Source organism: Oryzias latipes, chromosome 16 (genome assembly GCF_002234675.1).
Source record: "Oryzias latipes chromosome 16, ASM223467v1".
NCBI classification, from domain to species: domain Eukaryota; kingdom Metazoa; phylum Chordata; class Actinopteri; order Beloniformes; family Adrianichthyidae; genus Oryzias; species Oryzias latipes.
In genome coordinates, this window is record NC_019874.2 from 13,014,016 (window position 1) to 13,035,001 (window position 20,986).

The 20,986-nt window shown below is 39.0% G+C and overlaps 2 protein-coding genes across 12 annotated transcripts in view; one reads left to right on the forward strand and one right to left on the reverse strand.

The window, feature by feature from the left end:
* The window catches only part of LOC101165094 (protein cordon-bleu), a 53,361-nt gene that overhangs the window by 24,733 nt on the left and 7,642 nt on the right, over positions 1-20,986 (forward strand). For 4 of the 6 annotated variants that reach the window (XM_011485032.3, XM_011485036.3, XM_011485034.3 and 1 more), the window contains 5 exons: positions 1,618-1,800; positions 11,710-12,292; positions 15,312-15,476; positions 19,190-19,523; positions 20,018-20,127. In XM_011485032.3, the coding sequence (XP_011483334.1) occupies positions 1,618-1,800; positions 11,710-12,292; positions 15,312-15,476; positions 19,190-19,523; positions 20,018-20,127 (1,375 nt within the window). The remainder of the gene's footprint in view (positions 1-1,617; positions 1,801-11,709; positions 12,293-15,311; positions 15,477-19,189; positions 19,524-20,017; positions 20,128-20,986) is intronic. The other 2 variants (XM_020710035.2, XM_011485037.3) reach the window with 2 other exon arrangements.
* LOC101163197 (chromatin modification-related protein eaf-1) lies at positions 627-5,748 on the reverse strand. Of its 6 annotated transcripts, none has more exons than XM_011485030.3 (5): positions 5,624-5,748; positions 5,500-5,546; positions 4,978-5,408; positions 3,253-4,836; positions 3,108-3,172 (listed from the first exon to the last, which is right to left on the reverse strand). In XM_011485030.3, the coding sequence occupies exons 1-4, from the start codon at positions 5,638-5,640 to the stop codon at positions 3,262-3,264; spliced, it is 2,070 nt and encodes a 689-aa protein (XP_011483332.1). In that variant the 5' UTR covers positions 5,641-5,748; the 3' UTR covers positions 3,108-3,172; positions 3,253-3,261. The 6 variants fall into 6 exon arrangements, with proteins under 6 accessions (XP_020565695.1, XP_020565696.1, XP_011483332.1 ...); XM_020710039.2 differs by having other exon boundaries at positions 3,253-4,827; positions 4,867-5,408; XM_011485028.3 differs by having other exon boundaries at positions 3,253-4,152; positions 4,237-5,408.

The window sequence follows — 20,986 nt, forward strand, 5'->3', positions numbered from 1 at the left end:
GACTCAGTGTTGCCTATTTGAGTTTAGATGGAAAGGCTACTTGGTAAAACAATCAAGCCAAAACAGTTTAACCTGTTGATGCCTGAATTAATTTCCAGCTAGTAGATTCTAAATTACATTAAGTTTGAAGCAGAAGGGATTTGATGCATATTTGCAGCAATAAGCTTCAAGATATTAACAAAAAGTATTTTCATAAAATTGCGATTTCTTTTAAGAAGTATCCACGGTGACCTTTTTTCTTTTTTTAAATACTTCATGATTTTTTAAGTCTTCCTTAATTATAATAGTTATTTGTATATTGACATTCATGTGCTCTTTCAACAGGCCTATAAATTAGTTAATATAGACGAGCACTAAGAAAGGTTTGCAGATTCATGAAATCTCTGATGCTTTCCTGTTTTCCAAGCTTTAAACTAACACACTGAAAACATATTTGATTTTTTCTTTTTTAGCTGTTAGTCTCTCAAACACTTACCGTAAGTAAAATCTTAGATTTTGCAAAGTGCTGTAATATCTCATTTAGCATCATTACGCACTGCTGTCACTGTAGGATTGATGACACTTACAAATATGCAGTGTTGAGATCACAGCCTACAGCACATGGAAAAAAACACAAAAAAACCCACTGGAGTGGTGCATTTCTTTAATGCAACCATATATTTCACAGAATCAAATACAGACAAGTACGGAATGAATAATGAATGCATGGTTGACATCAAATTTGGCTTTTTTAAATCTATAATAGTATGTTGCAACCTATATAATATATGAAATGATAAGTATTCACTTCAGATAAAACAATGCATCATAGAAAGTGAGCCATGCACAAAATTGTGTACATTTCATTAGCTTTCTCTTGTGTTTTATCTCACATTGTAATTAGGAGCTGTGAACTTGAGTTCACCCTCAGCACTAGAGCACATTTTGTTCTATTTTCCTCTCCTGCTGTTTCAGATTGTTTATCAGGGTGAGAAAGTATAGTAGGAGAAAGTCAGATAGAGTTCATGCGAGTTTTCTGCTTTGAACATATTTGTGTCGACGGACAAAAAACGTTCTTGTGAGGATTCCGATAGGAGATCAAGTCAGAGCTTTCTTCTATGTTTTTTTTGCTGTCAGTCTTTTGCCTGCCATCTGCTTCACTTCCCTTCACTTTCTCCTGTCAGCATTTAATCGTATCAGTCAGCTGGAACAGAAGAAAATGTTTAAGTTATCACAAAAGAAAAAGTCCCTGAATAAAGTAGCTGTTTTTTTCTGTCAACAATTCCTGTCTCATGTCTGTTTTATAGAACCACAAATACTTACACACTTTTTGGAATTTTGATCATCGCATAGTTTACAGTTTGGATGAACCTGGAGTCTATACTTGAAAGGGTTTCCCATACATGATTTAAAAGAAAATTGGGATAAGAACAGTCAAACTTGAGAAATTCTTCAAATCAGGATCTTGTTTTAATCAACATTTATTGAATGTTTTGTTTCCCATGACAAAATTTTTTTTTATCCAGGGTTTGTAATATCTTTTAAGCACTGAAATTTCTCTAAGACAGTTGAATAATTGGCATTAAATGTTACATTTATTTTTTTACATCTCTTTAAAAGTTTTTTTCTTCCCCCCAGGATCAGTCTTCCTTGTCAGGTGTTTCTACCACAGAGGATCATCCTGGCATTTTGGGAAAATCCAAATCAGTTTCTCATATTCACACAATGTCTCCCAAGACCGAGACCAAGAAGAGAAGGGCGCCACCACCTCCTGCTACTCCACCATCCCCCATGGTAAATGCAAGCTCTGAAAGGTCACAGGTGAGGAGAGAACTACTTATTTTGGGTTGTTCATGCATTATCACAAATTCTTAAAGATCCACTCCAGGGAAAATTGTGTTTTTGGCGTTTTTATTTCTAATGGAGGACAAATAAAATTAAAGATTAAGTGCGTCTTTATTCAAATCCGGACGAATCGGAATAAGTCTCCCTGCTCCACTCCATTCTGATGGAGACAAATCGATACATTAATGGTTTTATTTTCCTCAACCGATCTGGCTCTAAACTGTACAACTGGATAGCTCCAATATTGCTCGCACTTTAAATTGCACCAGTGATATTAGCTTGTGGTTGTGAGGGGCTGTTAGCTAGCAAAAAGTGTAAACAAAGATATGATAGGATATCAGCAGAGGCTTACTTCCACGCCAACAGTCCCACCCCTAAAACTAAGCCATACTTCTGAGAACTCATGCTGTGCTGTACAAACTGTCCTAGAAAACCATTTTTAGCCAAAAAAAAAAAAGGCATAATCCCAATTAAAAGGCCACCTGGAAGGCTTTTAGAGTTAAAAAGATAAAATTTAAATAAAAGCAACCATTGCACATCCAATTTTGGCATCTTAGCAAATGATTTCTGAAAAACATTTTTCCTCACACTAGCTAAAATATTCTGAAATAATATTTGAACCATTTAACTGGCAAGGATGAAGTGTACAAGTATTTAAGATGCAGTCAAATATTAGGAACATATGCAAATCAATAAGGTCTAAAGGTAAAGTCAAAATCTTCCACCCACTTTATAAATTCCCATCCTCAGACAGCAGGTTGTTGCTATAGACTACAGCAGCCTGGTCAGATTTATTTAGTTAAATCCTTCAAACTGCCAAAGATCATTTTAGCACATTTAAAGTAACCATTTATTGCAATTTTTACCATCTTTTGAGAGATTTATATTGCACAGCTGGCTATTGCAATAATGTGATTATGGAGGCCTACTTTGTTTTTTGCATGTTCACACCATACATTGGTGCTCATCACTTTTCTGATTGCCTTTTGAGAGCAAAGATGACAGTATAAGAATATAAACTAAATGAAAATATTCCAAGTCAGCATATCCATTTTTTCCCTGTCTGGTGGCACACAGACAGCCAGTGTACTTCATTTCTGAGGACCCTGGAATTAAAAGTTGTTCACTACCGCTTACCTTTTCTGTAACTATGATCTATGACCCAAGTCTATGATCAAGTTCATTAAACAAATGAAAGGAAATTGTGTTTAGATTTTTTAGTGACAGCTCAAAGAAACCTTTAGCAGTAGATAACCCCAAAACCACGATGTCCAAATAGAAAATGTCTTGTCAAGTCTTTATTGTCAAAGCATAACTGCTGTGTAGAGTTTACTTTACTTCTGTGGACCTGTGCCAAGAAAATATTTCAGATCATGTTGATTGAAAACATTTTTATACAGAAAAATTAAGCGTACGCAGCCAACTGACCTGTAGCAGTTATTGGGAATTTCGTTTGGATTGAGTCCTTAGATGATGGAGTCTCTGGTACAAATTGTCCATGTAGCCACTCGGCTGCTGGGAAACCAGTGGTCCCGCTTCTGGTAAACATGGGTCACCTGATCCCTGCAGGTTATTTTGAGGTGCCTTCACCCAATAGCCACAAATGTAATGGTGATTCATTTGGGGATCCTCAGGCACCTCAACTTTGTAGTTGTGGTTACAGTGATGCTGCTTCTGGGGACCCTCTGGCACCTTGAGAAAGCTGGGCTGGTGATTCTTCTGGGAATCACCTGGAAGCTCCACTTGGTACTGGGGATAATTTTGAGGTATCTGGGGCATTGCCACCTGGTAATAGTGTTGCTGCTGCAAGGGGGCCTGAGGCTTTTCCACCTGATATTTGTGGTACTGGTACTGCTTCTGGGGATCACTGTGCACCTTGACCTGAACATCAGTGTGGTGATGCTGCTTCTGGGGACCCTCTGGCACCTTGTGGTGAAAGCTTGGTTGGTGTTGATGCTGGTACTGCTGTTCCAGGGGATACTCTGATACTTTTATCTGGTAGCTGGGGTGGTGATGCTTCTGGGAATCACCTGGTAGCTTCCCTTGGTAGTGGGGATAATTCTGTGGAGTCTGGGGCATTACCGCCTGGTAATGGTGTTGCTGCTGCAGGGGAGCCTGAGGCACTTCCACCGGATATTTGTGGTGATGGTGGTGGTCCTGCTTCTGGGGATCATTGTGCACCTTGATCTGAAAGTTGGGGTGGTGATGTGGCCTCTGGGAATCCTCTGACAGCTTCACTTGGTACTGGGGATAATTCTGTAGAGTCTGGGGCATCGCCACCTGGTAATATTTGTGATGTTGCTGCAGAGAAGCCTGGGGCATCTCCACCTGGAAGGTTTTGTTGTGCTGGGGATCTTCTGGCACCTTCATTTGGTCCTGGGGATAATTCTGTAGATTCTGGGGCATCTCCACCTGGTAATTGTGGTGATACTGCTGCTGCAGGGGAACCTGGGGCATCTTCACCTGATGATACTGCTGCTCCAGAGGAGGAGCCTGGGGAAGCTCAATCTGATAGCTGGGGTGGTGATTCTTTTGAGGACCTTCTGGGACCTTGATCTGGTACTGGGGATATTTCTGTGGCACCTGGGGCATCCCTACCTGGTGGTGGTGGTGGTGCTGCTGCAGCACAGGGGCCTGTGGCACCTTAACCTGAAATGTTTGGTTCTGCTGGGGATATTCCAGCAGCTTTACCTGGTAAGGGTGATGTTTTTGAGGAGCCTGGGGCATATATGCCCCATAAATGTAGTGGTGATGCTGGTACTGCTTTTTGGGGGCCTGGGGCACCTTGACTTGGAAGCTGTGGTAATTGTGCTTCTGGGGATCCTCTGGTGGCTTCACTTGGTTATGGGGAAGTTTTTGTGGAGCCTGGGGCATCTTCATTTGGCATTCGTGGTGGTGGTGGCGATGTAGTGGAGTCTGGGGCCCCTTTGCCTTGTGGCAGTGGTGATGCTGCATCTTGGGTGCCTGGGGCATCTTCACTTGGTGCTGGTGCTTCTGTGGAGCCTGGGGCATCTTCACTTGGTGCTGGTGCTTCTGTGGAGCCTGGGGCATCTTCATCTGGTATGTGTGATGGTGGTGATGTGGAGTCTGAGGCATATTTACCTTGTGGCTTTGGTGGTAGTGGTGATGCCGTTTCTGGGGAGTCTGGGGCACCTTCATCTGGTATGTGCGATGGGGGTGATGTGGAGTCTGAGGCATATTTACCTTGTGGCTTTGGTGGTAGTGGTGATGCCGTTTCTGGGGAGTCTGGGGCACCTTCACTTGGTAAGTTTGATGTTCATGGCGGTGCTGTGGCTTCTGCTGGTGCTTTTTGTTTGACAGACAGCCCTGCCGGCTCTGCTTGGACACGACACTTCTACACAGCTTCGGGGGAACTTTGGCATTGTGGCCTTTATGCCGAGTCTGGATAACCGTGCCCCGTTTGTCATGCAGAGGTACTTTATAATTCCTCAGTGACCTGACTAAAGGGCCATGTTCCTGCTCCTGGAATCCATCGGGTGACCAAGTAGAATAGAATTCTGCTTCATTGCTTGACAACTGCTCCTCTTCCTCTGTTGGCTCCAATGCTGTGGCATCAACGAATGCTATAAGAAATGTGTTTTAGTTCATGGCTTTACAGATTTGAAGAAAAAAAACAAACAAAAAAAAAAACTGTTCACCAGATTTGAAACATACCATCTACTTTGATCCATTTGATCACAAGCAAGGAGAACATTGATAACCTGAAGAGAATATGTTTGTTAATCATTTAATTTTAAATGCAAGACCTCAAAATTGACAGGTTTTTTTTTCAACTCACCTGATAAGAGATGCCATGACTAAAGCCAGTAATAAAAGCAGACTGACTACAGTCACTTCTGCCGGTTATTCCCAATTGAAATTACTGAGTAACAGAGCAAATGTAGACCTACTTATAGTCATTTACTATGTTGTCAAGTCAAATTAGGGCCACATGTGTGACCAATGGAATACAGGTGGTGCTAATGAGCTGAAACAAAGACAGTTTCACTCCTACCCAGATCACAGATCAGGACTTGGCAAATTTGTAAGATGTTTGGACACAACACCAAATAATAAATTTTTAAAGTAGGTATCTTAAGGACATTTATTCTATGATTTCATTTTAAAAGACAGTTTACAAGCTTAAAAACCCAATCTTATGTTTTTGTTTTTCCCCACTTTTTGAGAATATGAAGTAGGAAAATACAAAACTGGCAGATTTCCTAGATAATGGTTGGATTTTTATTTTCATTTCTTGGGTATGCTGAATGATTTATATTACAGATTTGTTCCTCTTGGATGTCTGTCCCTCTGCAAAATAGTTATCAAAGGCAGTTAAGTCTAAATGACTCCAGCACACAGGCATTATTCATGTAGCCAAGGAACAGTTTAATTTGAACTCCTGTTTTCCCCCACTTTTTCCCCAGACTTACCTTCATTAAAATAAAATATCTAAACATGGGGCAAATTAAAAAAGCAAAATTAAGTGTCATTGGTGACATAACACAGGGTTTGAAAAGGGTTAAGGAAATGCTGTTTGGTTTCCACTTCTGCATGGCTGTACTGCATAACTTGTGCTGAGGAAGGAAACATTTTGTCCTCAATCAGTCCAGAGCACAAGTACAAGAACACCGCTGGAGCCAAAGCCAACATGCAGCATTTTTTTGGTACATCCCTCATCCTTTTACATCATGAATTTGGACTCCTTGTTGTGGTTACTCTGCGGCTTGGCTTTTTTCAGGCCTTTTTCTTTAAAAGATGGCTTGGATAAGTGGATAAATCAAAAGATAAAAGCATTTCTTTTGCATTGTATTTTAAAACAAGTATAGAAAGTTTGTAAAATAAAAAAACTGAGTTTGTTTTGTTTGTGAATTTTTAAGAGATAGATAAAAAGATTTAGTTTTAAGAAGCAATGATGCTAAATGTCCTAAAACTCACACAAAAAAGAAGGAAAAGGAGAGAATAATTTAACAGAACTCAGTTGTATTTACCCTTAAGCTCCCCAAGGAATTATTTCCCTTAAAGTATGGTGTTTTGCAATTCGAACAACTTGCAGTTGTACAGTTCCTGTCAGATCTAACATCCTTTTTTTATTTTTTATTTTTTTGTCATGGTGCTCTCTTACGCAGAATAAGACTTTCATGAACATCTGTAAACTAAAAAATGCGATCAAGTTTGTTTACCTTTTTTTTTTTTACCTTTTTTATTTTTTTTACAATAATTCAAAGCATTTTCTTTTAGTTTTTAGATGGATTAAGCACTTTTAAGCTGTATTGCCCCATAAGTAAGTGTCAACTCCAGGGGCCTGCAACCTGAAGCTCCAGAGCAACTTGTGGCCCCTCCACAGTGGCTCTCTGGCTGAAGAAAAATAGAATGATAATAATCATCACTTTTTAAAAAATAACTTCCTTAGCATTGATTGAATGTAAATTGCTGGGTTTTTACATTTATGGCTGAGGTGGTCATAGAATAGTAACTGTAACGTTTTTTACACCTCCACTGACATTAAGATAAATTGCAGTTATGTCATCAAGAGGTGTCCTGTACTATTCCTCTACCATTTTGTACAGATTTCAAATACTATCAAAACTTGAGTAAAACATTTGACCTTCTCTAACTGCTCATTTATGTTATAAGTACCACTCTGATTATCTTTTGGTCTTCTTTAGAGGCATTCCCAGTTGTCTTTTTAATTTGATTATGCTGTTTTTGGCCAAATAAAAACAATTATGTGTCATTTTCTAGGACATAATTTCTGCAGAGCAGCAGGAGTTCATTAGAAATTTGCCTCTGAGTTGTGGGTGGGACCATTGGTTTGGAGTAAACTCGCCGCCACTTCCATCTGTTCACCAGTTTTCCTGCTTACAGGCCTTCACACCCCCAAACTAACATTACCGGTACAACAAAAATGGGGGGCAACATCAAAGATAACCAGCCATGCAGTTTTGAACCTAATGCTAGCTCGAACTAGGAAAAGAAAGACGTACATAGATCTAGTCATCTACAGGTGGATGGATCAGAATGGGGTGAAGCAGGGAGCTTGTATGTACAATTTTTTAAACATAATTTTTTCATCTTCTCATGAATCACAACAATTTGTATAAAGAAATACTCAGAAATCCAATTTTAAGCAGAATTGTTTTAAATAAATGTCCTCCATCATCTGAAAAATGCCACAAAAACATGTTAAAAACACCAACAACACAATCTCTAAAGCTCGTGATTTATGCTTTAAAGACCTAAGACCTGAGTTCCTAAGAAAATTCGTATGTCGGTGCAAAAGCTGTGCATATGACAATAAATGAAAATGAATTTTGATTCTGAAAATCAGTTTGTAAATATTTTTCGTATACCATGTCTGTTGAGTCATAAACCAATAAAGTCATGTTCATGTGGTAAGTAGGTAAAAAGATGACAGCCCACCAAAGTAGAATTGAGAAAAAAACAAGCATAAATGTTGTTTTTCACTTGCTGTGTTTCAGTTTTTTTTCATTAGAGTTCATTAGCTTCAGTGGGACGATCTTATGAAACACAGGATGCCTTTTATTTCAAAAGGAAGTCATATGTTAAAAGTAGTAAACAATTTCACATTAGAGAAAATTCTTTCTCAGTAAATTTCCGTTTTTATTGATGCCAAAAAAAAAAGATAATTTAAATGTGTTTTAAAATGCAAAGGAGTATCAACATTTTCAACAGGGTGATATAACACTTTTTTGATCAGTGGGAAACAGGTCTAAATGGCTTTTTACGTTTATAAAGGTTGCAGAAATACTGGCCTGCTCCAATGCATAGACTTTAAAATAAGAAAAAGTGAGAGTTGGGGGCGGGAGTTAGGGAAAATGGCCCCCTGTGTAGCCCAGAATCTGGTTGACATTTGAAGCTGTCTAAACTCATTATGTAATGAAATCAGCTACCATAAAGTGGAGCAAAAAAATGACACAGAAGCATGTTATTTTCAAAATGTTTATGATTTTTGGCCGTCATTTAGGCAGTAATATTTCTCTAGACTCGTGAATTTCAACACGTTCATTCTAGATACTTCTTATCCAAAATTCCATTTCAGTCTATCATAATTTATTATCATAATTTCCACCAATGTACAAGTTCCAACTGTGCTCACGTGCCAGCTGGTTTCTAGAACTGTTTACTTAAAACACACAGAGTATAAGATAACTGTAAATGAAGGGAAGGGGCAAAGTAAACATTACATCTCAGTAGGTTAGGAGGACAAGCTGTACTACAAAGGAACTGGGTCAGCCATGTGTCTCCTAATCCTCTTCTCCACCCCTCATCCTTACCCCCCTCATTCACAGACTTCTCAACTACAACTTTCTTTTATCATACATGCACAAACACACATCTCTAATATACCCTGACACAATAGCTCTAACATGTCTCAACTGTTTTCAAGCTTGCAGTTGTGGTGCGTATGACCTCAATGCCCTTTGAGGTGACACAGTTTAGCTAGTCTGCACATTCATGCTCATAGAGATATACATATGCACTTGTCGGTACACTCATCCCTGTTGCTATGAACGAGAACGCTAACTACAGTGCCACACAAAAGTGTCACATTGTTGTAGTCTGTCTTGTTTCACATTAAAAGTGTAAAGTAGCCCTTTTACTAAGGCTCTCCCCCATCAAGAGTCCTTCAAAACAACTGATGAATGGTCATGCCTGCAGACGAAAGCCTCCATGGGTGGCCCTATGCCTATCAGCATGCAACAACATAGGGCCGGTCGCTTCACGAGACATTCTGTGGAAAATATGACAGATTTTATGAGATTTTACAGTTTATCTCATATTTTTTATTTTTCAAGACAAAGAAATGATGAGATATGAATGACTTTGGTCACTTATTATTTAATCAGCAGTATATGACAATCGATATTTGGTTGTTTACCTTTTGGCATGTCATGTCAGGGATCGCCACAGCAAATCAGCTTTCACTGAGTCACACAGGTGGTTTGGCAGAGACATTTACACCGGATTCCCTTTCTGACACACACAACTCTATATTTTATCTGGGCTGGGGACCGGCACAGGGAGATCCAGACTTGGCCCCCATGTGTCTACTTCTTTTGAAGGGTCTTGCCTAAGGACCCCCACTGGATCATCGCGCCCCTGGGAAACGATCCCTGCTTTTCCTTATGATTTTTTTGTTTTGTCATGTATAATTAGTGTGTTCAGATAAAATGTTATGTCCTTAACTAATGGACCCTGCAAACCTGAAAGCAGAAGTTTTTTTTGTAAACAAAAAATAGATTCCTATTAATTATCTTTTGAAAATGGGCAAAATGGGTCAATACAACCAGTTTGTGTGTTCTGTTTTCACTTTTTCTTTTTTGTCAATTGATAATTGGCAAGCATTGTCTTTGTAGTCTGATGTATATGGTGGGAGGGATCTTTTACAGTTTTTAAACTTCTTTTGACACATTTATTATGAAAAGGGATACAAGATCTTAATAGGGTATGTATTTAAACACATGGAGATGTTTTTATAATAATAATGGCAACATTGCGAACCTATATCAAGCATACGATATTTCAATCATACTCATATCCCCCTATAAGCTGACTGGAGTTTTTCCTTGAATGAGGTTTAGAGTTTCATCTATACTTCCAAACATTCATCCTTCTGCATTTCCACTTATAGCAATGCACATTTATCTAGCATATAAAGCACTGGCTAAGATATCAGACGCGCACATCAACATTTATGAGCCTGTATACAGTCACATAGAGACTCTCATGAGAATATATTATTGTATTCTGGCGGTGTATTCCTTTTTTTAAATTTTTTGTGGCACATTTTTACTGCACTGTTATGCTCCACACTTGCACAAACATATTCAGATGCTTACATGTATAGACACACACCACTTTCACAGACATGCACCCATCCATCTTTACAGCCGAGCCAGTCATCCATTGCAACTTCAACTTTGGCCCACTTCCACCGGTGTGTCTGTATTCATGTATGTATAAATGCTGGAATGGGCGAAGAAAAAACAGGGGAGAAATGAAAAGAAAGGCAGCCAATGGGGGGGTCATTTGGATTTCCATAGAATGCCATTCCGTGAGTTCATTGAGTTCACATGTGTGAACCCAGTGTGCCTCTGGAAAAGCAAGGTGGCCTGATCTCCTTCTTGCCCGATTGAATGATGCAACAGTCCACGCAGCTCTGGGCATGTTCTTTGTTGCTTTTCAGTGTGAAAGTTAAAAGGAGAAGAGTTTATTAGCGTTTCTACAAAATACTGATATCTAAGTGGTTGAGACCTGCCCAGGGTGGTGTTAAATTGATTGTTCATCTTTGCCTTCGAAGGCAGAGAGAAAAGGTATTGACTGATGTTGAGTTTAAAAAAAAAAACAATTCTACATTTTTTCATTTGCATGACTAGTGTTGTTGTTTTTATTTAGCATTTTTCTCTCTCTTCTTTGATCCCACATTGATGGAAGCGCTTCTGGGGATGCGATGGCACAAAGTTTAGCATTTAGAAATTATATTTTTTAGTTTAGGATTTTTAGTTTCACCCTTTGAAGATGTTGAGATTAAGGCTCAGGGCGAACCAGTGCTTTGGAATTTGTTTGCGTGCCAAATAAAGTTTTTAACACAAAAGGGAAAATGCACACAGCAATACCACTTCTCCCTTTCTGCTAAATTGCTGGCAGACCTTCACTGTACGTCTGCTTGTAGGATAATTTAAAAAGAATGTTAACACTCCGATGGGATCAGACTCCCACGTCTCTGCCTGAACTTCACTCAGTTTGATTACTCTGTATTTTAGTCACGGCACAGTGAATTTGCTAAATAATTAATGGTTAGACCGCATGCACATAACTTTCTACCGTTGACCTTGTTCCCTTTTCCTTATTTTCTGACAGGTGGGCCTTTTTTCAGAAAGCCAACAAAAGAGGAAAAAAGCACCTCCTCCTCCTACTTTTATTTTGCAGCAGGATTCTGACAGCTCTCCCCCTCCTGTTCCTCAAACTTCAAATGGCCACTCCACTGAAGCGCCAACCCCAGCCCACCGCATCAATGCCACACAGTCCAACGCAGGATCTGATGTCCCAGTGGAGCTACAAACAGTAGAGCCCGCTCCTCTCAAACAACCAGAAGAGCCTCCACTCATGAGCGATGCCACACCAAATCCAAGTTCTCCATCCCCAAGCAGCAGCAGCAATGGCAGCCTGACCATGCAGGAGTCCAGCTCCGAACTCTGTCAGAGCCTTGACGACTCCGACCTGGACCTGGATGCTTCCCGCTGCAGCAGTGCCACATCCAGCAGTTCTGTGCAGCTCCACCCAACCACACAAAGCTCCAGCAGCAAAACGGTGGCATCGAGTAGTAGTGGGTCTGTCGTAACAAACAAAGAGGTGAACTCAGACAGCAGCTCCAAGTCGGACACAGAGTCAGCACTCAACCTAAAACTGGATGAGGTGGAGAACAACAGACACAGCGCCGTTGGTAAATACATCTCAGTTCCAAACAGACACAGAAGCAACAAAAACACAAAGAGGAATAAAAATTGTTAAATCCAAAACATGGTTTATAATATCTATTATATCAAAATGCTGAACTTCTGGATGATTTTCCTGAACATCAGCAATAACAAGGCAAAAGTGGATTATAGTTTTAGAGCCAAACGTGGTTGGAGCCTCTTCATTATCAGAGATTTCTGCCAGTATTTTACATGATTGTCATATTTTTCCCAGCAGCAGCTCATCTTCCATTCATATTTTTCCCTACCACTAAGAATAGGCATGAAGTAACAACTCTGGGAATAAAGAAGCATGCCTTTTTATATCTAATTAGTTGAAGTATGTACTGTACAAAGACCCGCTCCAATCATTTTTTGATCCATTTTCCAGGCATTTCCAGCTTTTTTTAATAACGATCATGCCATTTTTAGCTGAAATAAAAAAAACTTTGTTATTTTCAAGAACAGTTTTTGGAAAGCTGCAGCAGTTCATTAGTTGTGAGTTGTGGGCGGGGCTGTTGGGGCCAAGTAGGCCCTCCCCCACTTCTCATCATCCATCTGTTTACACTATCTCCCTCTTGCTTACAGCCCCTCTTAACCCCAAGCTTATATTACTGGTGCAACAAAAATGGCCAGCAATATTGGAGCTACAGTTTTGAGGCAGATGCTCCCAAATCAAAACGGTTTGAATAAAAAAATACTCAGAAAAACAATATTAATCGTAATTTTCTTTAAATATGTCCTCCATCATGAGAGAAATGTAACAAGAACATATTATAAACCCAAAAAGGAGAATTTTCTTGGGAATATGTCTGTAAATAAATTTGTTGTTTTTTTTTTACTCCCATCCTGACTTAAAAAGGGTCTCATGAATATAATAACTACTGTTATCAAAAGATGAGTCAATCCATGTTAAAAATATAACTTGATTATTGCAAAAGAAAACGATCTTGGCTGTTGACTGCTTTGCTTATATTAGCAGTCTCTAGTTTTCTGTGGAGGATTTCTTTGTCTGCTTGAGAGCGTTGAGCCTGTCAAACTGCAGTAACTGCAGAGACTTAAACTGTCAAATGTTTTGTGCAAATCCTGCTGGAAGAAAGGAACCCTGTGTGTGTGCAGCGGGTCACAGCCAAAGGACCGAAACTAGTGAAACTTGTTCTCATCCTTATTCTGAGACAAAAGACTTCTTGTCTCTTACTTATCTGTTGCTCAAAATTTCTTCCATGTGTTTATTTTTTTGCTACCTTTTTTTTTTCCTTACATGCCTGCTGCGTCTCTTAAAAACTCATGCATTACAGATTTAAAACTACTTGAACTTTAGCTGACCTCATTTATTTTCTTATAAGTCTGAAAATTCTCACTCGCAGAGTGAGATAAGAGCAGATGGTTGTCATGTGTGATGGGGCATAGATGAGAGAGCATTGAACCTAAAAAAAAAAAGATATGAGAGGGGAGAGTGCCGAGAAGAAAGTGCACACAACAGAGCATTGGAGCTTTTGACAGAGCTGACAGGCTAATGAGGAAAAAACAGGAAGACCAGGGATGTTTTAAGGAAAAAAAATAAAAGTAGTGATAGCAAAACTCAGAGGAGCAGGAGAAACTCTTCTTTTAATGGTTAATTTTTTTTTTAAGTAACGAAAGTAAAAAGGATCTGAGGGTGTTGTATTGTGAAATCAAACAAGCTACATAGCTGGTGTTGACGATGAGCCTCCCAGTAATAAGTTCTACCTTTAGTTTTTGGAAACTCTTTTAAAAGAAGATAACATGATGAAATGTGTATATTTACAAATATAAATGTCAGGACAGATGTTTCTGATTCACAAAGAAGCAAAATTGTGAGATGATGATCTTTTCCCCTCTTGTCATCAAGATCCGTTTGCTTGTAGTAGATAAGTTTTTTCAGCTAAGTGAGATCAAATGGTTTGATAGAAAAATATAGCAGCATATCATCAGCGTAGCTGTGCACATGTATCATGTGCTGTTTAACAATGTTACATAAGGGTGTAAGGATAAATTAACTTTATTGATTAATAAACTTATATTCCTATGATCTAACCAAATTGATCTGTCTGAGGCAAGTTGTTAATTTCATCAATCTATATCATTAAAAAATCATTTCAAAATGAAACCAATCAATTACCGGTATATCATTTGGAAAATACCATTTGGATTAAGGTAAAGTAGGTTTATTTAAAAAAAAAAAAGATCAAACAATCATTCCAGTCCAATGTGTGGAAACACTTAGAATTTAGCAAAGACATGTGACCATGAAGTGTGGTAGAATGTTCTAACAATGTTCCCTTTGGATTATTTTAATGTGAAAAAACAACAGTGGGCTGAACTTTATGAAACTAAAATGTGAATGGATTTACCATTCATTTTTTATGTATTTGTTTGTTTGTACACATAAGGAATTTTATACTTAATAATCTTGCAAGAAATACAGGAAATCTGAAAAACTTCACCTGCACTGTTTAGTACCAGGTATTTATCTCTGAGTCACACTGGTTGAAGTTTTGGCTAAAGATGTCCTGGATCAATTATAAGTCAGTGAATCAGATTTTTTAAAATTAACCAATATCAACTGTGAATTGTATCGTCAACCACAAATTATGATATGAATCGAATTGTTGGTAAAATTAATTGTTACACCCCTAATGTTACATCGTGGGATTATGGATAGACCAAAAGAAAGGGATCGAGTGTATAGCCCTGCGTTACACCATGTCTGGTATGTGGGTTGCTAGAGTTCTACTATTTGGATTGTAATTCTTTATGCTTTTGCAAAAATAACATTTGTATCATTTCTGTCAGAAACCTACACCTCCTTATCTGGAAATTCTAGAAAACAAATTTGCATGAAGAGAGTAAAACACTATAGTTAAAAGGTTGTGTATCAACATCTACTATACTTTCAGCTTTGTTAGTATCTTGTATGTTGTTATAAGTCCTTTCAAATGTGTGATCATCCGTGTCTGTATGCTTTAATGCTGTTTTTTCATCTAGAAGACGCAGATCCACCAATACCACCCAAACCTCCTCGTTCGTCCAGCACGGAGCCTACACAGCATGCCCCACACCTAACCATTTCTGTTCCCAGCACCTGCTCTCCTGTCATTGTTTCCACAGACAGTGAAACTGTGGCTACTGTAGAGGCAGGATCTCACCCATGTAGGTTCCACGTAAACTGCTGCTATCTTCTCTTTGATTCTTACTCTTTTTTTTTCTCTCTAGATGCTGCTGGTATCACTTCAGATCTTTTATTTTCCAATCTGAATGTGTGTGTTTCTATACCCACTCTGCAAGTTTTAGGGCTGCGTGTCAGCAAGCTGAACTTTGCAAGCGTTCCTGGCTTCCTTCGGTCACTTGGGCAGCAGAGTTGTTGAAGGATAAAGGGTCCAGATGAGGTCAAGGCGCCTCACATCTATAAATGTCCATCTGAAAGCCGTGCTGTTTCATGTGGGCTTTAAAAGGTTAAGGTTGAGGTCACTTCTAATCAACTAGAGTGCCTTTTATGTCGCGTTAACACTGCATGGGAGCATATTAAACACATACTGGAAGAGATTACTGAGCAATGCCATGATTTTCCAAATATAAGAGGCCACCATCTGTTTCCACACATTTGAGTTTTAATGGTCAAGATACCCCTTTTTTCATTTTTCATGTCACTGTTTTATTTTTAACACCATATTTTCCAAGTCATATGATCTCAAACCTCCTCTTTTCTTTTCTTGTCTTTGCTCCCTTCCCAGCCCCCTTCTGTTTAGTGTTCTGCTGTGGGCCTGTGCGACTGCGTTCCAAGCCCAAATGAAGTTTTTCTTTGGCTTGATCCTTTCCTCGTCTTGGAAAACCTTTTTCATCCACTCTCCACATCTCTTTGTTTTCTCTCCCCTACTTCTGAAGTATTTTCACTGTTAATCAACATGCCGTTCTCCTTTCTTTAAAATGATATTGTGGTAGATAATCTAGTTGTTTTGTATTTGGTGTTGCTTTGTCATGAATATCAGTGCAGCCTACTTATACACAGTGTGTTTGTAGCAGGAGATAGTTGCTTCTTTTACCTTTATTTTTCTTCAACTTTGAAAATTTTTTATACACTGGTAATCCAGAAGCTTCGACCGGAGTTAAAAATATGAGCTGTAGTCAGAGGACGAGACAGCGTTATGGGATATATGGGATCTGCTAATCAATTGGTGGAGGCTGTATGTCTTGGTTGGTTTTTGAGGTGTTTTGGTTTAGAAATGAAAATGAATACTTACTTTGGAGGTTAGTTGGGTTTGTAATGTTACTTTCAGGCAATATTGTCTTGTACATTTCCTATAACAGCAATGTAAAATATTCAAAAGTCTTCATAAAGAAAACATTCTTCACACCACCGCAGAAGGCTGTTACAGCACTGCAACACAATGCTTCTTGTTGCTTGGTTGGAAGCATTGAGTGTACATTAGAAGTGGACTGAGTGACCCCTCCCCCCTCCAAATAGGAAGTACCTGCTAGTTCCAACAAGCCAAAATCCCTTGGCTGTGTAGAGGATAATGGCCTTTGAGATGTCCATTATCAGAAATTAACTGATGATCCCGTCGGATGGTTGCTTTCGTGAACTCCATTTATTTCTGATAATGGTCACTTACAAAATAAATAAATATTCAAGCCATTTTTAGTACTTACTTCTTGTTATATTTTCGGTTTAAATCCCTTTTTCACAAAAAGCGGACTGTTTGATACAGGATACGGTGCATTATCATGGTAACCAATGAGCAGGCTCAGACCTCGACTGATTGTCATAATAAGTTAAATAAAGCATCAGTTTAGAGAGAAAGTTCATCTCTTGTGGACTACCAGCAAGCTCACTTCTGATTGGTGAGAGTGGTTGCCATAAAAAGGATGTCTCAGTCCAACTCGGACCGATCACTCCTTGCTTAGGTCATCTGGTTCCAACATGGAGACATTTGTATCCCAATAAAATGGTGACTGGATTAGTTGAAACCGGAAGTAAGTCATTTTCTATGGGTGATGTCACACTCACCAAGTCCAGGTCTTGTATATAGTCAATGGTTGAAATCCCAAAGTAAAACATGTTACATAAAAAAACTGTGGTAGTAGTTTGGATGTCAACTTTGGCTTCAAAATCCTCTCATTCTTATCAATGCAATTCTAATCAGAGTAAAAAAATCTCATTATTGAAAGCACAACTTTACATTTTTGGGATGAAAACAGTTCTTCTGATCTGATCAATTGTTTACTGTCCAAAAAAGATTTGCCTGAGACAGATGTGATGGAATTGTGCTATAAGTGATAAAACATCTTCATTTTTGACAGAAGAGGAACATCTGTACTTAAAAGTCTTTTTTCAATTAAAGAACTGGAGAGTGAATCAAGACTTCGAGACTTTAATTTGGTTTGTGCATGGTTTGGCTCAGTCAGTTTAACAAGTAGCATCTCACTCAACTGACAGCTTGGGAGTGAAGACATGTTTGGTTTAGCTTTAACAAAAGCATGTGCTCAAGGTTTGTCTGCGTCGCAAGTTCAAGAACTGTGTGGACACTTGCAGGAGAGCAAAAGCCTGTATATGTGTGTGTTTGTGCGTGCGCCTCCTTGCAATGTGTGTTTGTGTTGAAGTGTGCTGATTGTGGCTGAAACTGGCATGACTTAGCAATTGCTGGGAAGGAACTGGGAGGACAGCCCTGTGAGTCATCACCACATCTCCTGGAACTGACTGTTCTAGCCACACCATTAGGACCAGACCCAAAACTGACAGGCCCTTCACACACACACATGCTCACACACACATGTATAGGAAGACAAATTACAACACAATACATGTCCATGCTTACTTTCCCCACCACCTGACGGTAAAACAAAGTTAATCCTTGTATAACTCATGTGAAAAAATACTTTGATACACCGTACTGCGCCTTCTGGCTTGGCTGCCAAAAACCTAAGAAATGCTAAAATGATTTGTATTCCCTTGGCTTAGATTTCAGTGAGATCAGTGACACTCTAAATAAGTTTCCCAAAACCCACAGGACTGACTGGAGCATGAGTGTACTACAGAGATGAGAGGGTATGAAGCAATGCTGTCTTTCTCTTGAACCTAAAACAGCTTGGTAAAAAAAAAAAATCTAATTAAAAGGGTTTGTTTACAGTAAGCCTGCCCACACATCATTAAAGATATTTTATCAAACCGCAAGTGGTTCTGCTCCAGGCTTGTTTGGTAGGTCTGGCTTGGGCTTTCGAGTTTGTGTTTAATGTCAAAATGAATGCTGTTTCTCGCTTAAATGAATTCTGTGTATACTTTTCTTCTTTCTCAATCTGCATTCCTTGTCTTGTCCCTCTTACATAACAATGTCCTGTAGTTTCACTGATTTTCTTTCAGGTATTTTTGTTGGTCATAGAAAGATAAAAATAAGGCATAGCCCATTACAATCTAAGCCTTAGCTCTAAAACAAAGTCTTAAAAGCTTGAGGGCTTTGTGGAGAAGTTTATGCTGTCCATCAAAGCTGTTTATTTCTGGGCATCTCAGGAAACTATAAATTTAAAAGGAAGAGTTTTTAGATGGAAAACTTTTTTCTTTTGTTATAAACTCTTCAAATTACCCTGGTGTTTACCAAATTTTATAGTAGGTTAAGAGTCATGTTGGGTGTACCTCACGCCCAACATTATAGAAAAGACACATAAATTGCATGAGATTATAATGGGCTGATTGAACATTTATGGCCCTTAAATTCTTAAAGTTTTTATACTTTACTTTTGTAAAAGACTAAATGTATTTTAGCCAAATTCATCAAAAAGCAAGACTGATTTTGGTGGATTTCTAATTACCTTTGTTAAATATTTCAAACGGTAACATCCACTACTGCTAAAACCATTTCATCTTCTTCCAGCTTGGATTTATTCCATGGACACTTCTTCAGTGAAGTTTCAGAGACCAGAAACAGAAGCACCCGAGGCTGAGACTCTGTCCTTGGACAGCAGCAATGGCAGCAGCAGCTTGCCTGATCAGGGTTATGCAGCCTCTGAAGGAATGGCGGAGGTGGAGGATTCCAGCACCCTCAGTTTTTCACCTGACCAGCAATCCACCTCAATGGATACAAGTTTGTCCCTGGAGGGAGGTGGTGGAGACAAAGGAGAGAAACTGCAACGATTAATTCAGCAGAAACAAAGGAGCAATTCAAGTGATAGTGATGAGGGATGTGCCACATGGGGATCAACGCACAGGTGAACAGATTTGTCAACAATTAAAGGAATCTGGGTATAAATGGGTGCCTCTTCAGTCATGGGAATGGAGTGAAATTAGTTAAGAAGCTTGTTTTGCTCCATTTGCACATTTTGCTTTCTTTGTTTTGTCACAATAAATTGCATCAGGTCAGTTTTTATCATTTGAACTATATTAATCACCGTTTCTAGCTCATATAAACATAGAATTCATAGGTTTTATTTTTTGGATTATGAGTTATGTTTTTTAGCTATGATCTTCAGCTAAAAAGATATATATTTTTTTGCATTTAGCAGTTACCTATTAACTGAATGTGCAATCGTCATGTGAGCATTCAGGATAGGCCCAGGTTTAGGCAGGTAATTTTTATGCTTGTCCTCTCCTAGTTGTGGCTAAAAACTTCCTAAAAGGTTCCTTAGAGAAATGTATTCTACTACAGATCCCTTTCACAATTTCAAAATACTCATCATGGTTATTTTACTATACTCTATTGCAGGCATGGCGTCTCTACCACTTATGGGAAATCGGTCCAAAGTTTTGAAGATGACCCAGAGCTCACATACCAGCTTCATCAAACATTGGCAGATTTTGAAGCAAGTCTTGCCGGTAAGACCTTCCAGTGACCACCTATGATTATATCAATGAAATGTACTTCTTTAGTTAGCTGAGCGATTTAGAGACATATTGTTGCAAACCAGGTTTATTTAGGAAACACTGCAATTCATAATGGGTGACTTAGCTTAAACAATGACTTCTCAAATTAAAAAACAGCTTTGTGTCGAATCTAGTTTGAGTTTAGTTTAGTTCACTCAAAAACAAACAAAAATCTCCACTAGAAAAAACTAACTGCATCCACTGCATCCACTACAATGATGTAAATACTGACATTATTCGCAGACAAAAACATCTTTCATGAGCATTTTGATTTTTAAAAAGTTGCAACGCTTCTCCTAAAGGCCATGTCACAGTACCCGTCCCGGCTACTGTTGGGCAATTTGGCTCAGATGGGTAAAGATTGGGCTGCGCCGCTGAAATCGCGCTGCTGCCAGACTTTTGCGTTGCACCTGCTGTATAATTTGTGCGGCATTACCTCAGATCGCATCCGTACCATAGACTGAACATTGAAACTGGCTGCCTCTGCTACAGATCGCGCTTGGTGAGAATGCAGCTTAACCGTAATACTTATCTTAACCCTTACTCCGGATCCGTGCGGCCAAGAAAGACATTCAGCATTGGCTACACGTATTTAAAAAAGTGAGAAGTCACTTTTCTTTATGGCATTTCAATTTATTCGCCCTGCAAGTTAATTCTACAATCTGCTTGCGCTAGCATCAAATCAGCTCTGAGCCACAGCCAGTGCTGATTGCTGGTTCAATGTGTTAATGTAACTAAAAGCATTTTTAATGTAATTCCGTGCATTATTCAAAGAGTGTCGATTTTGAACCAAAAATGTGTTCCTTTTGTC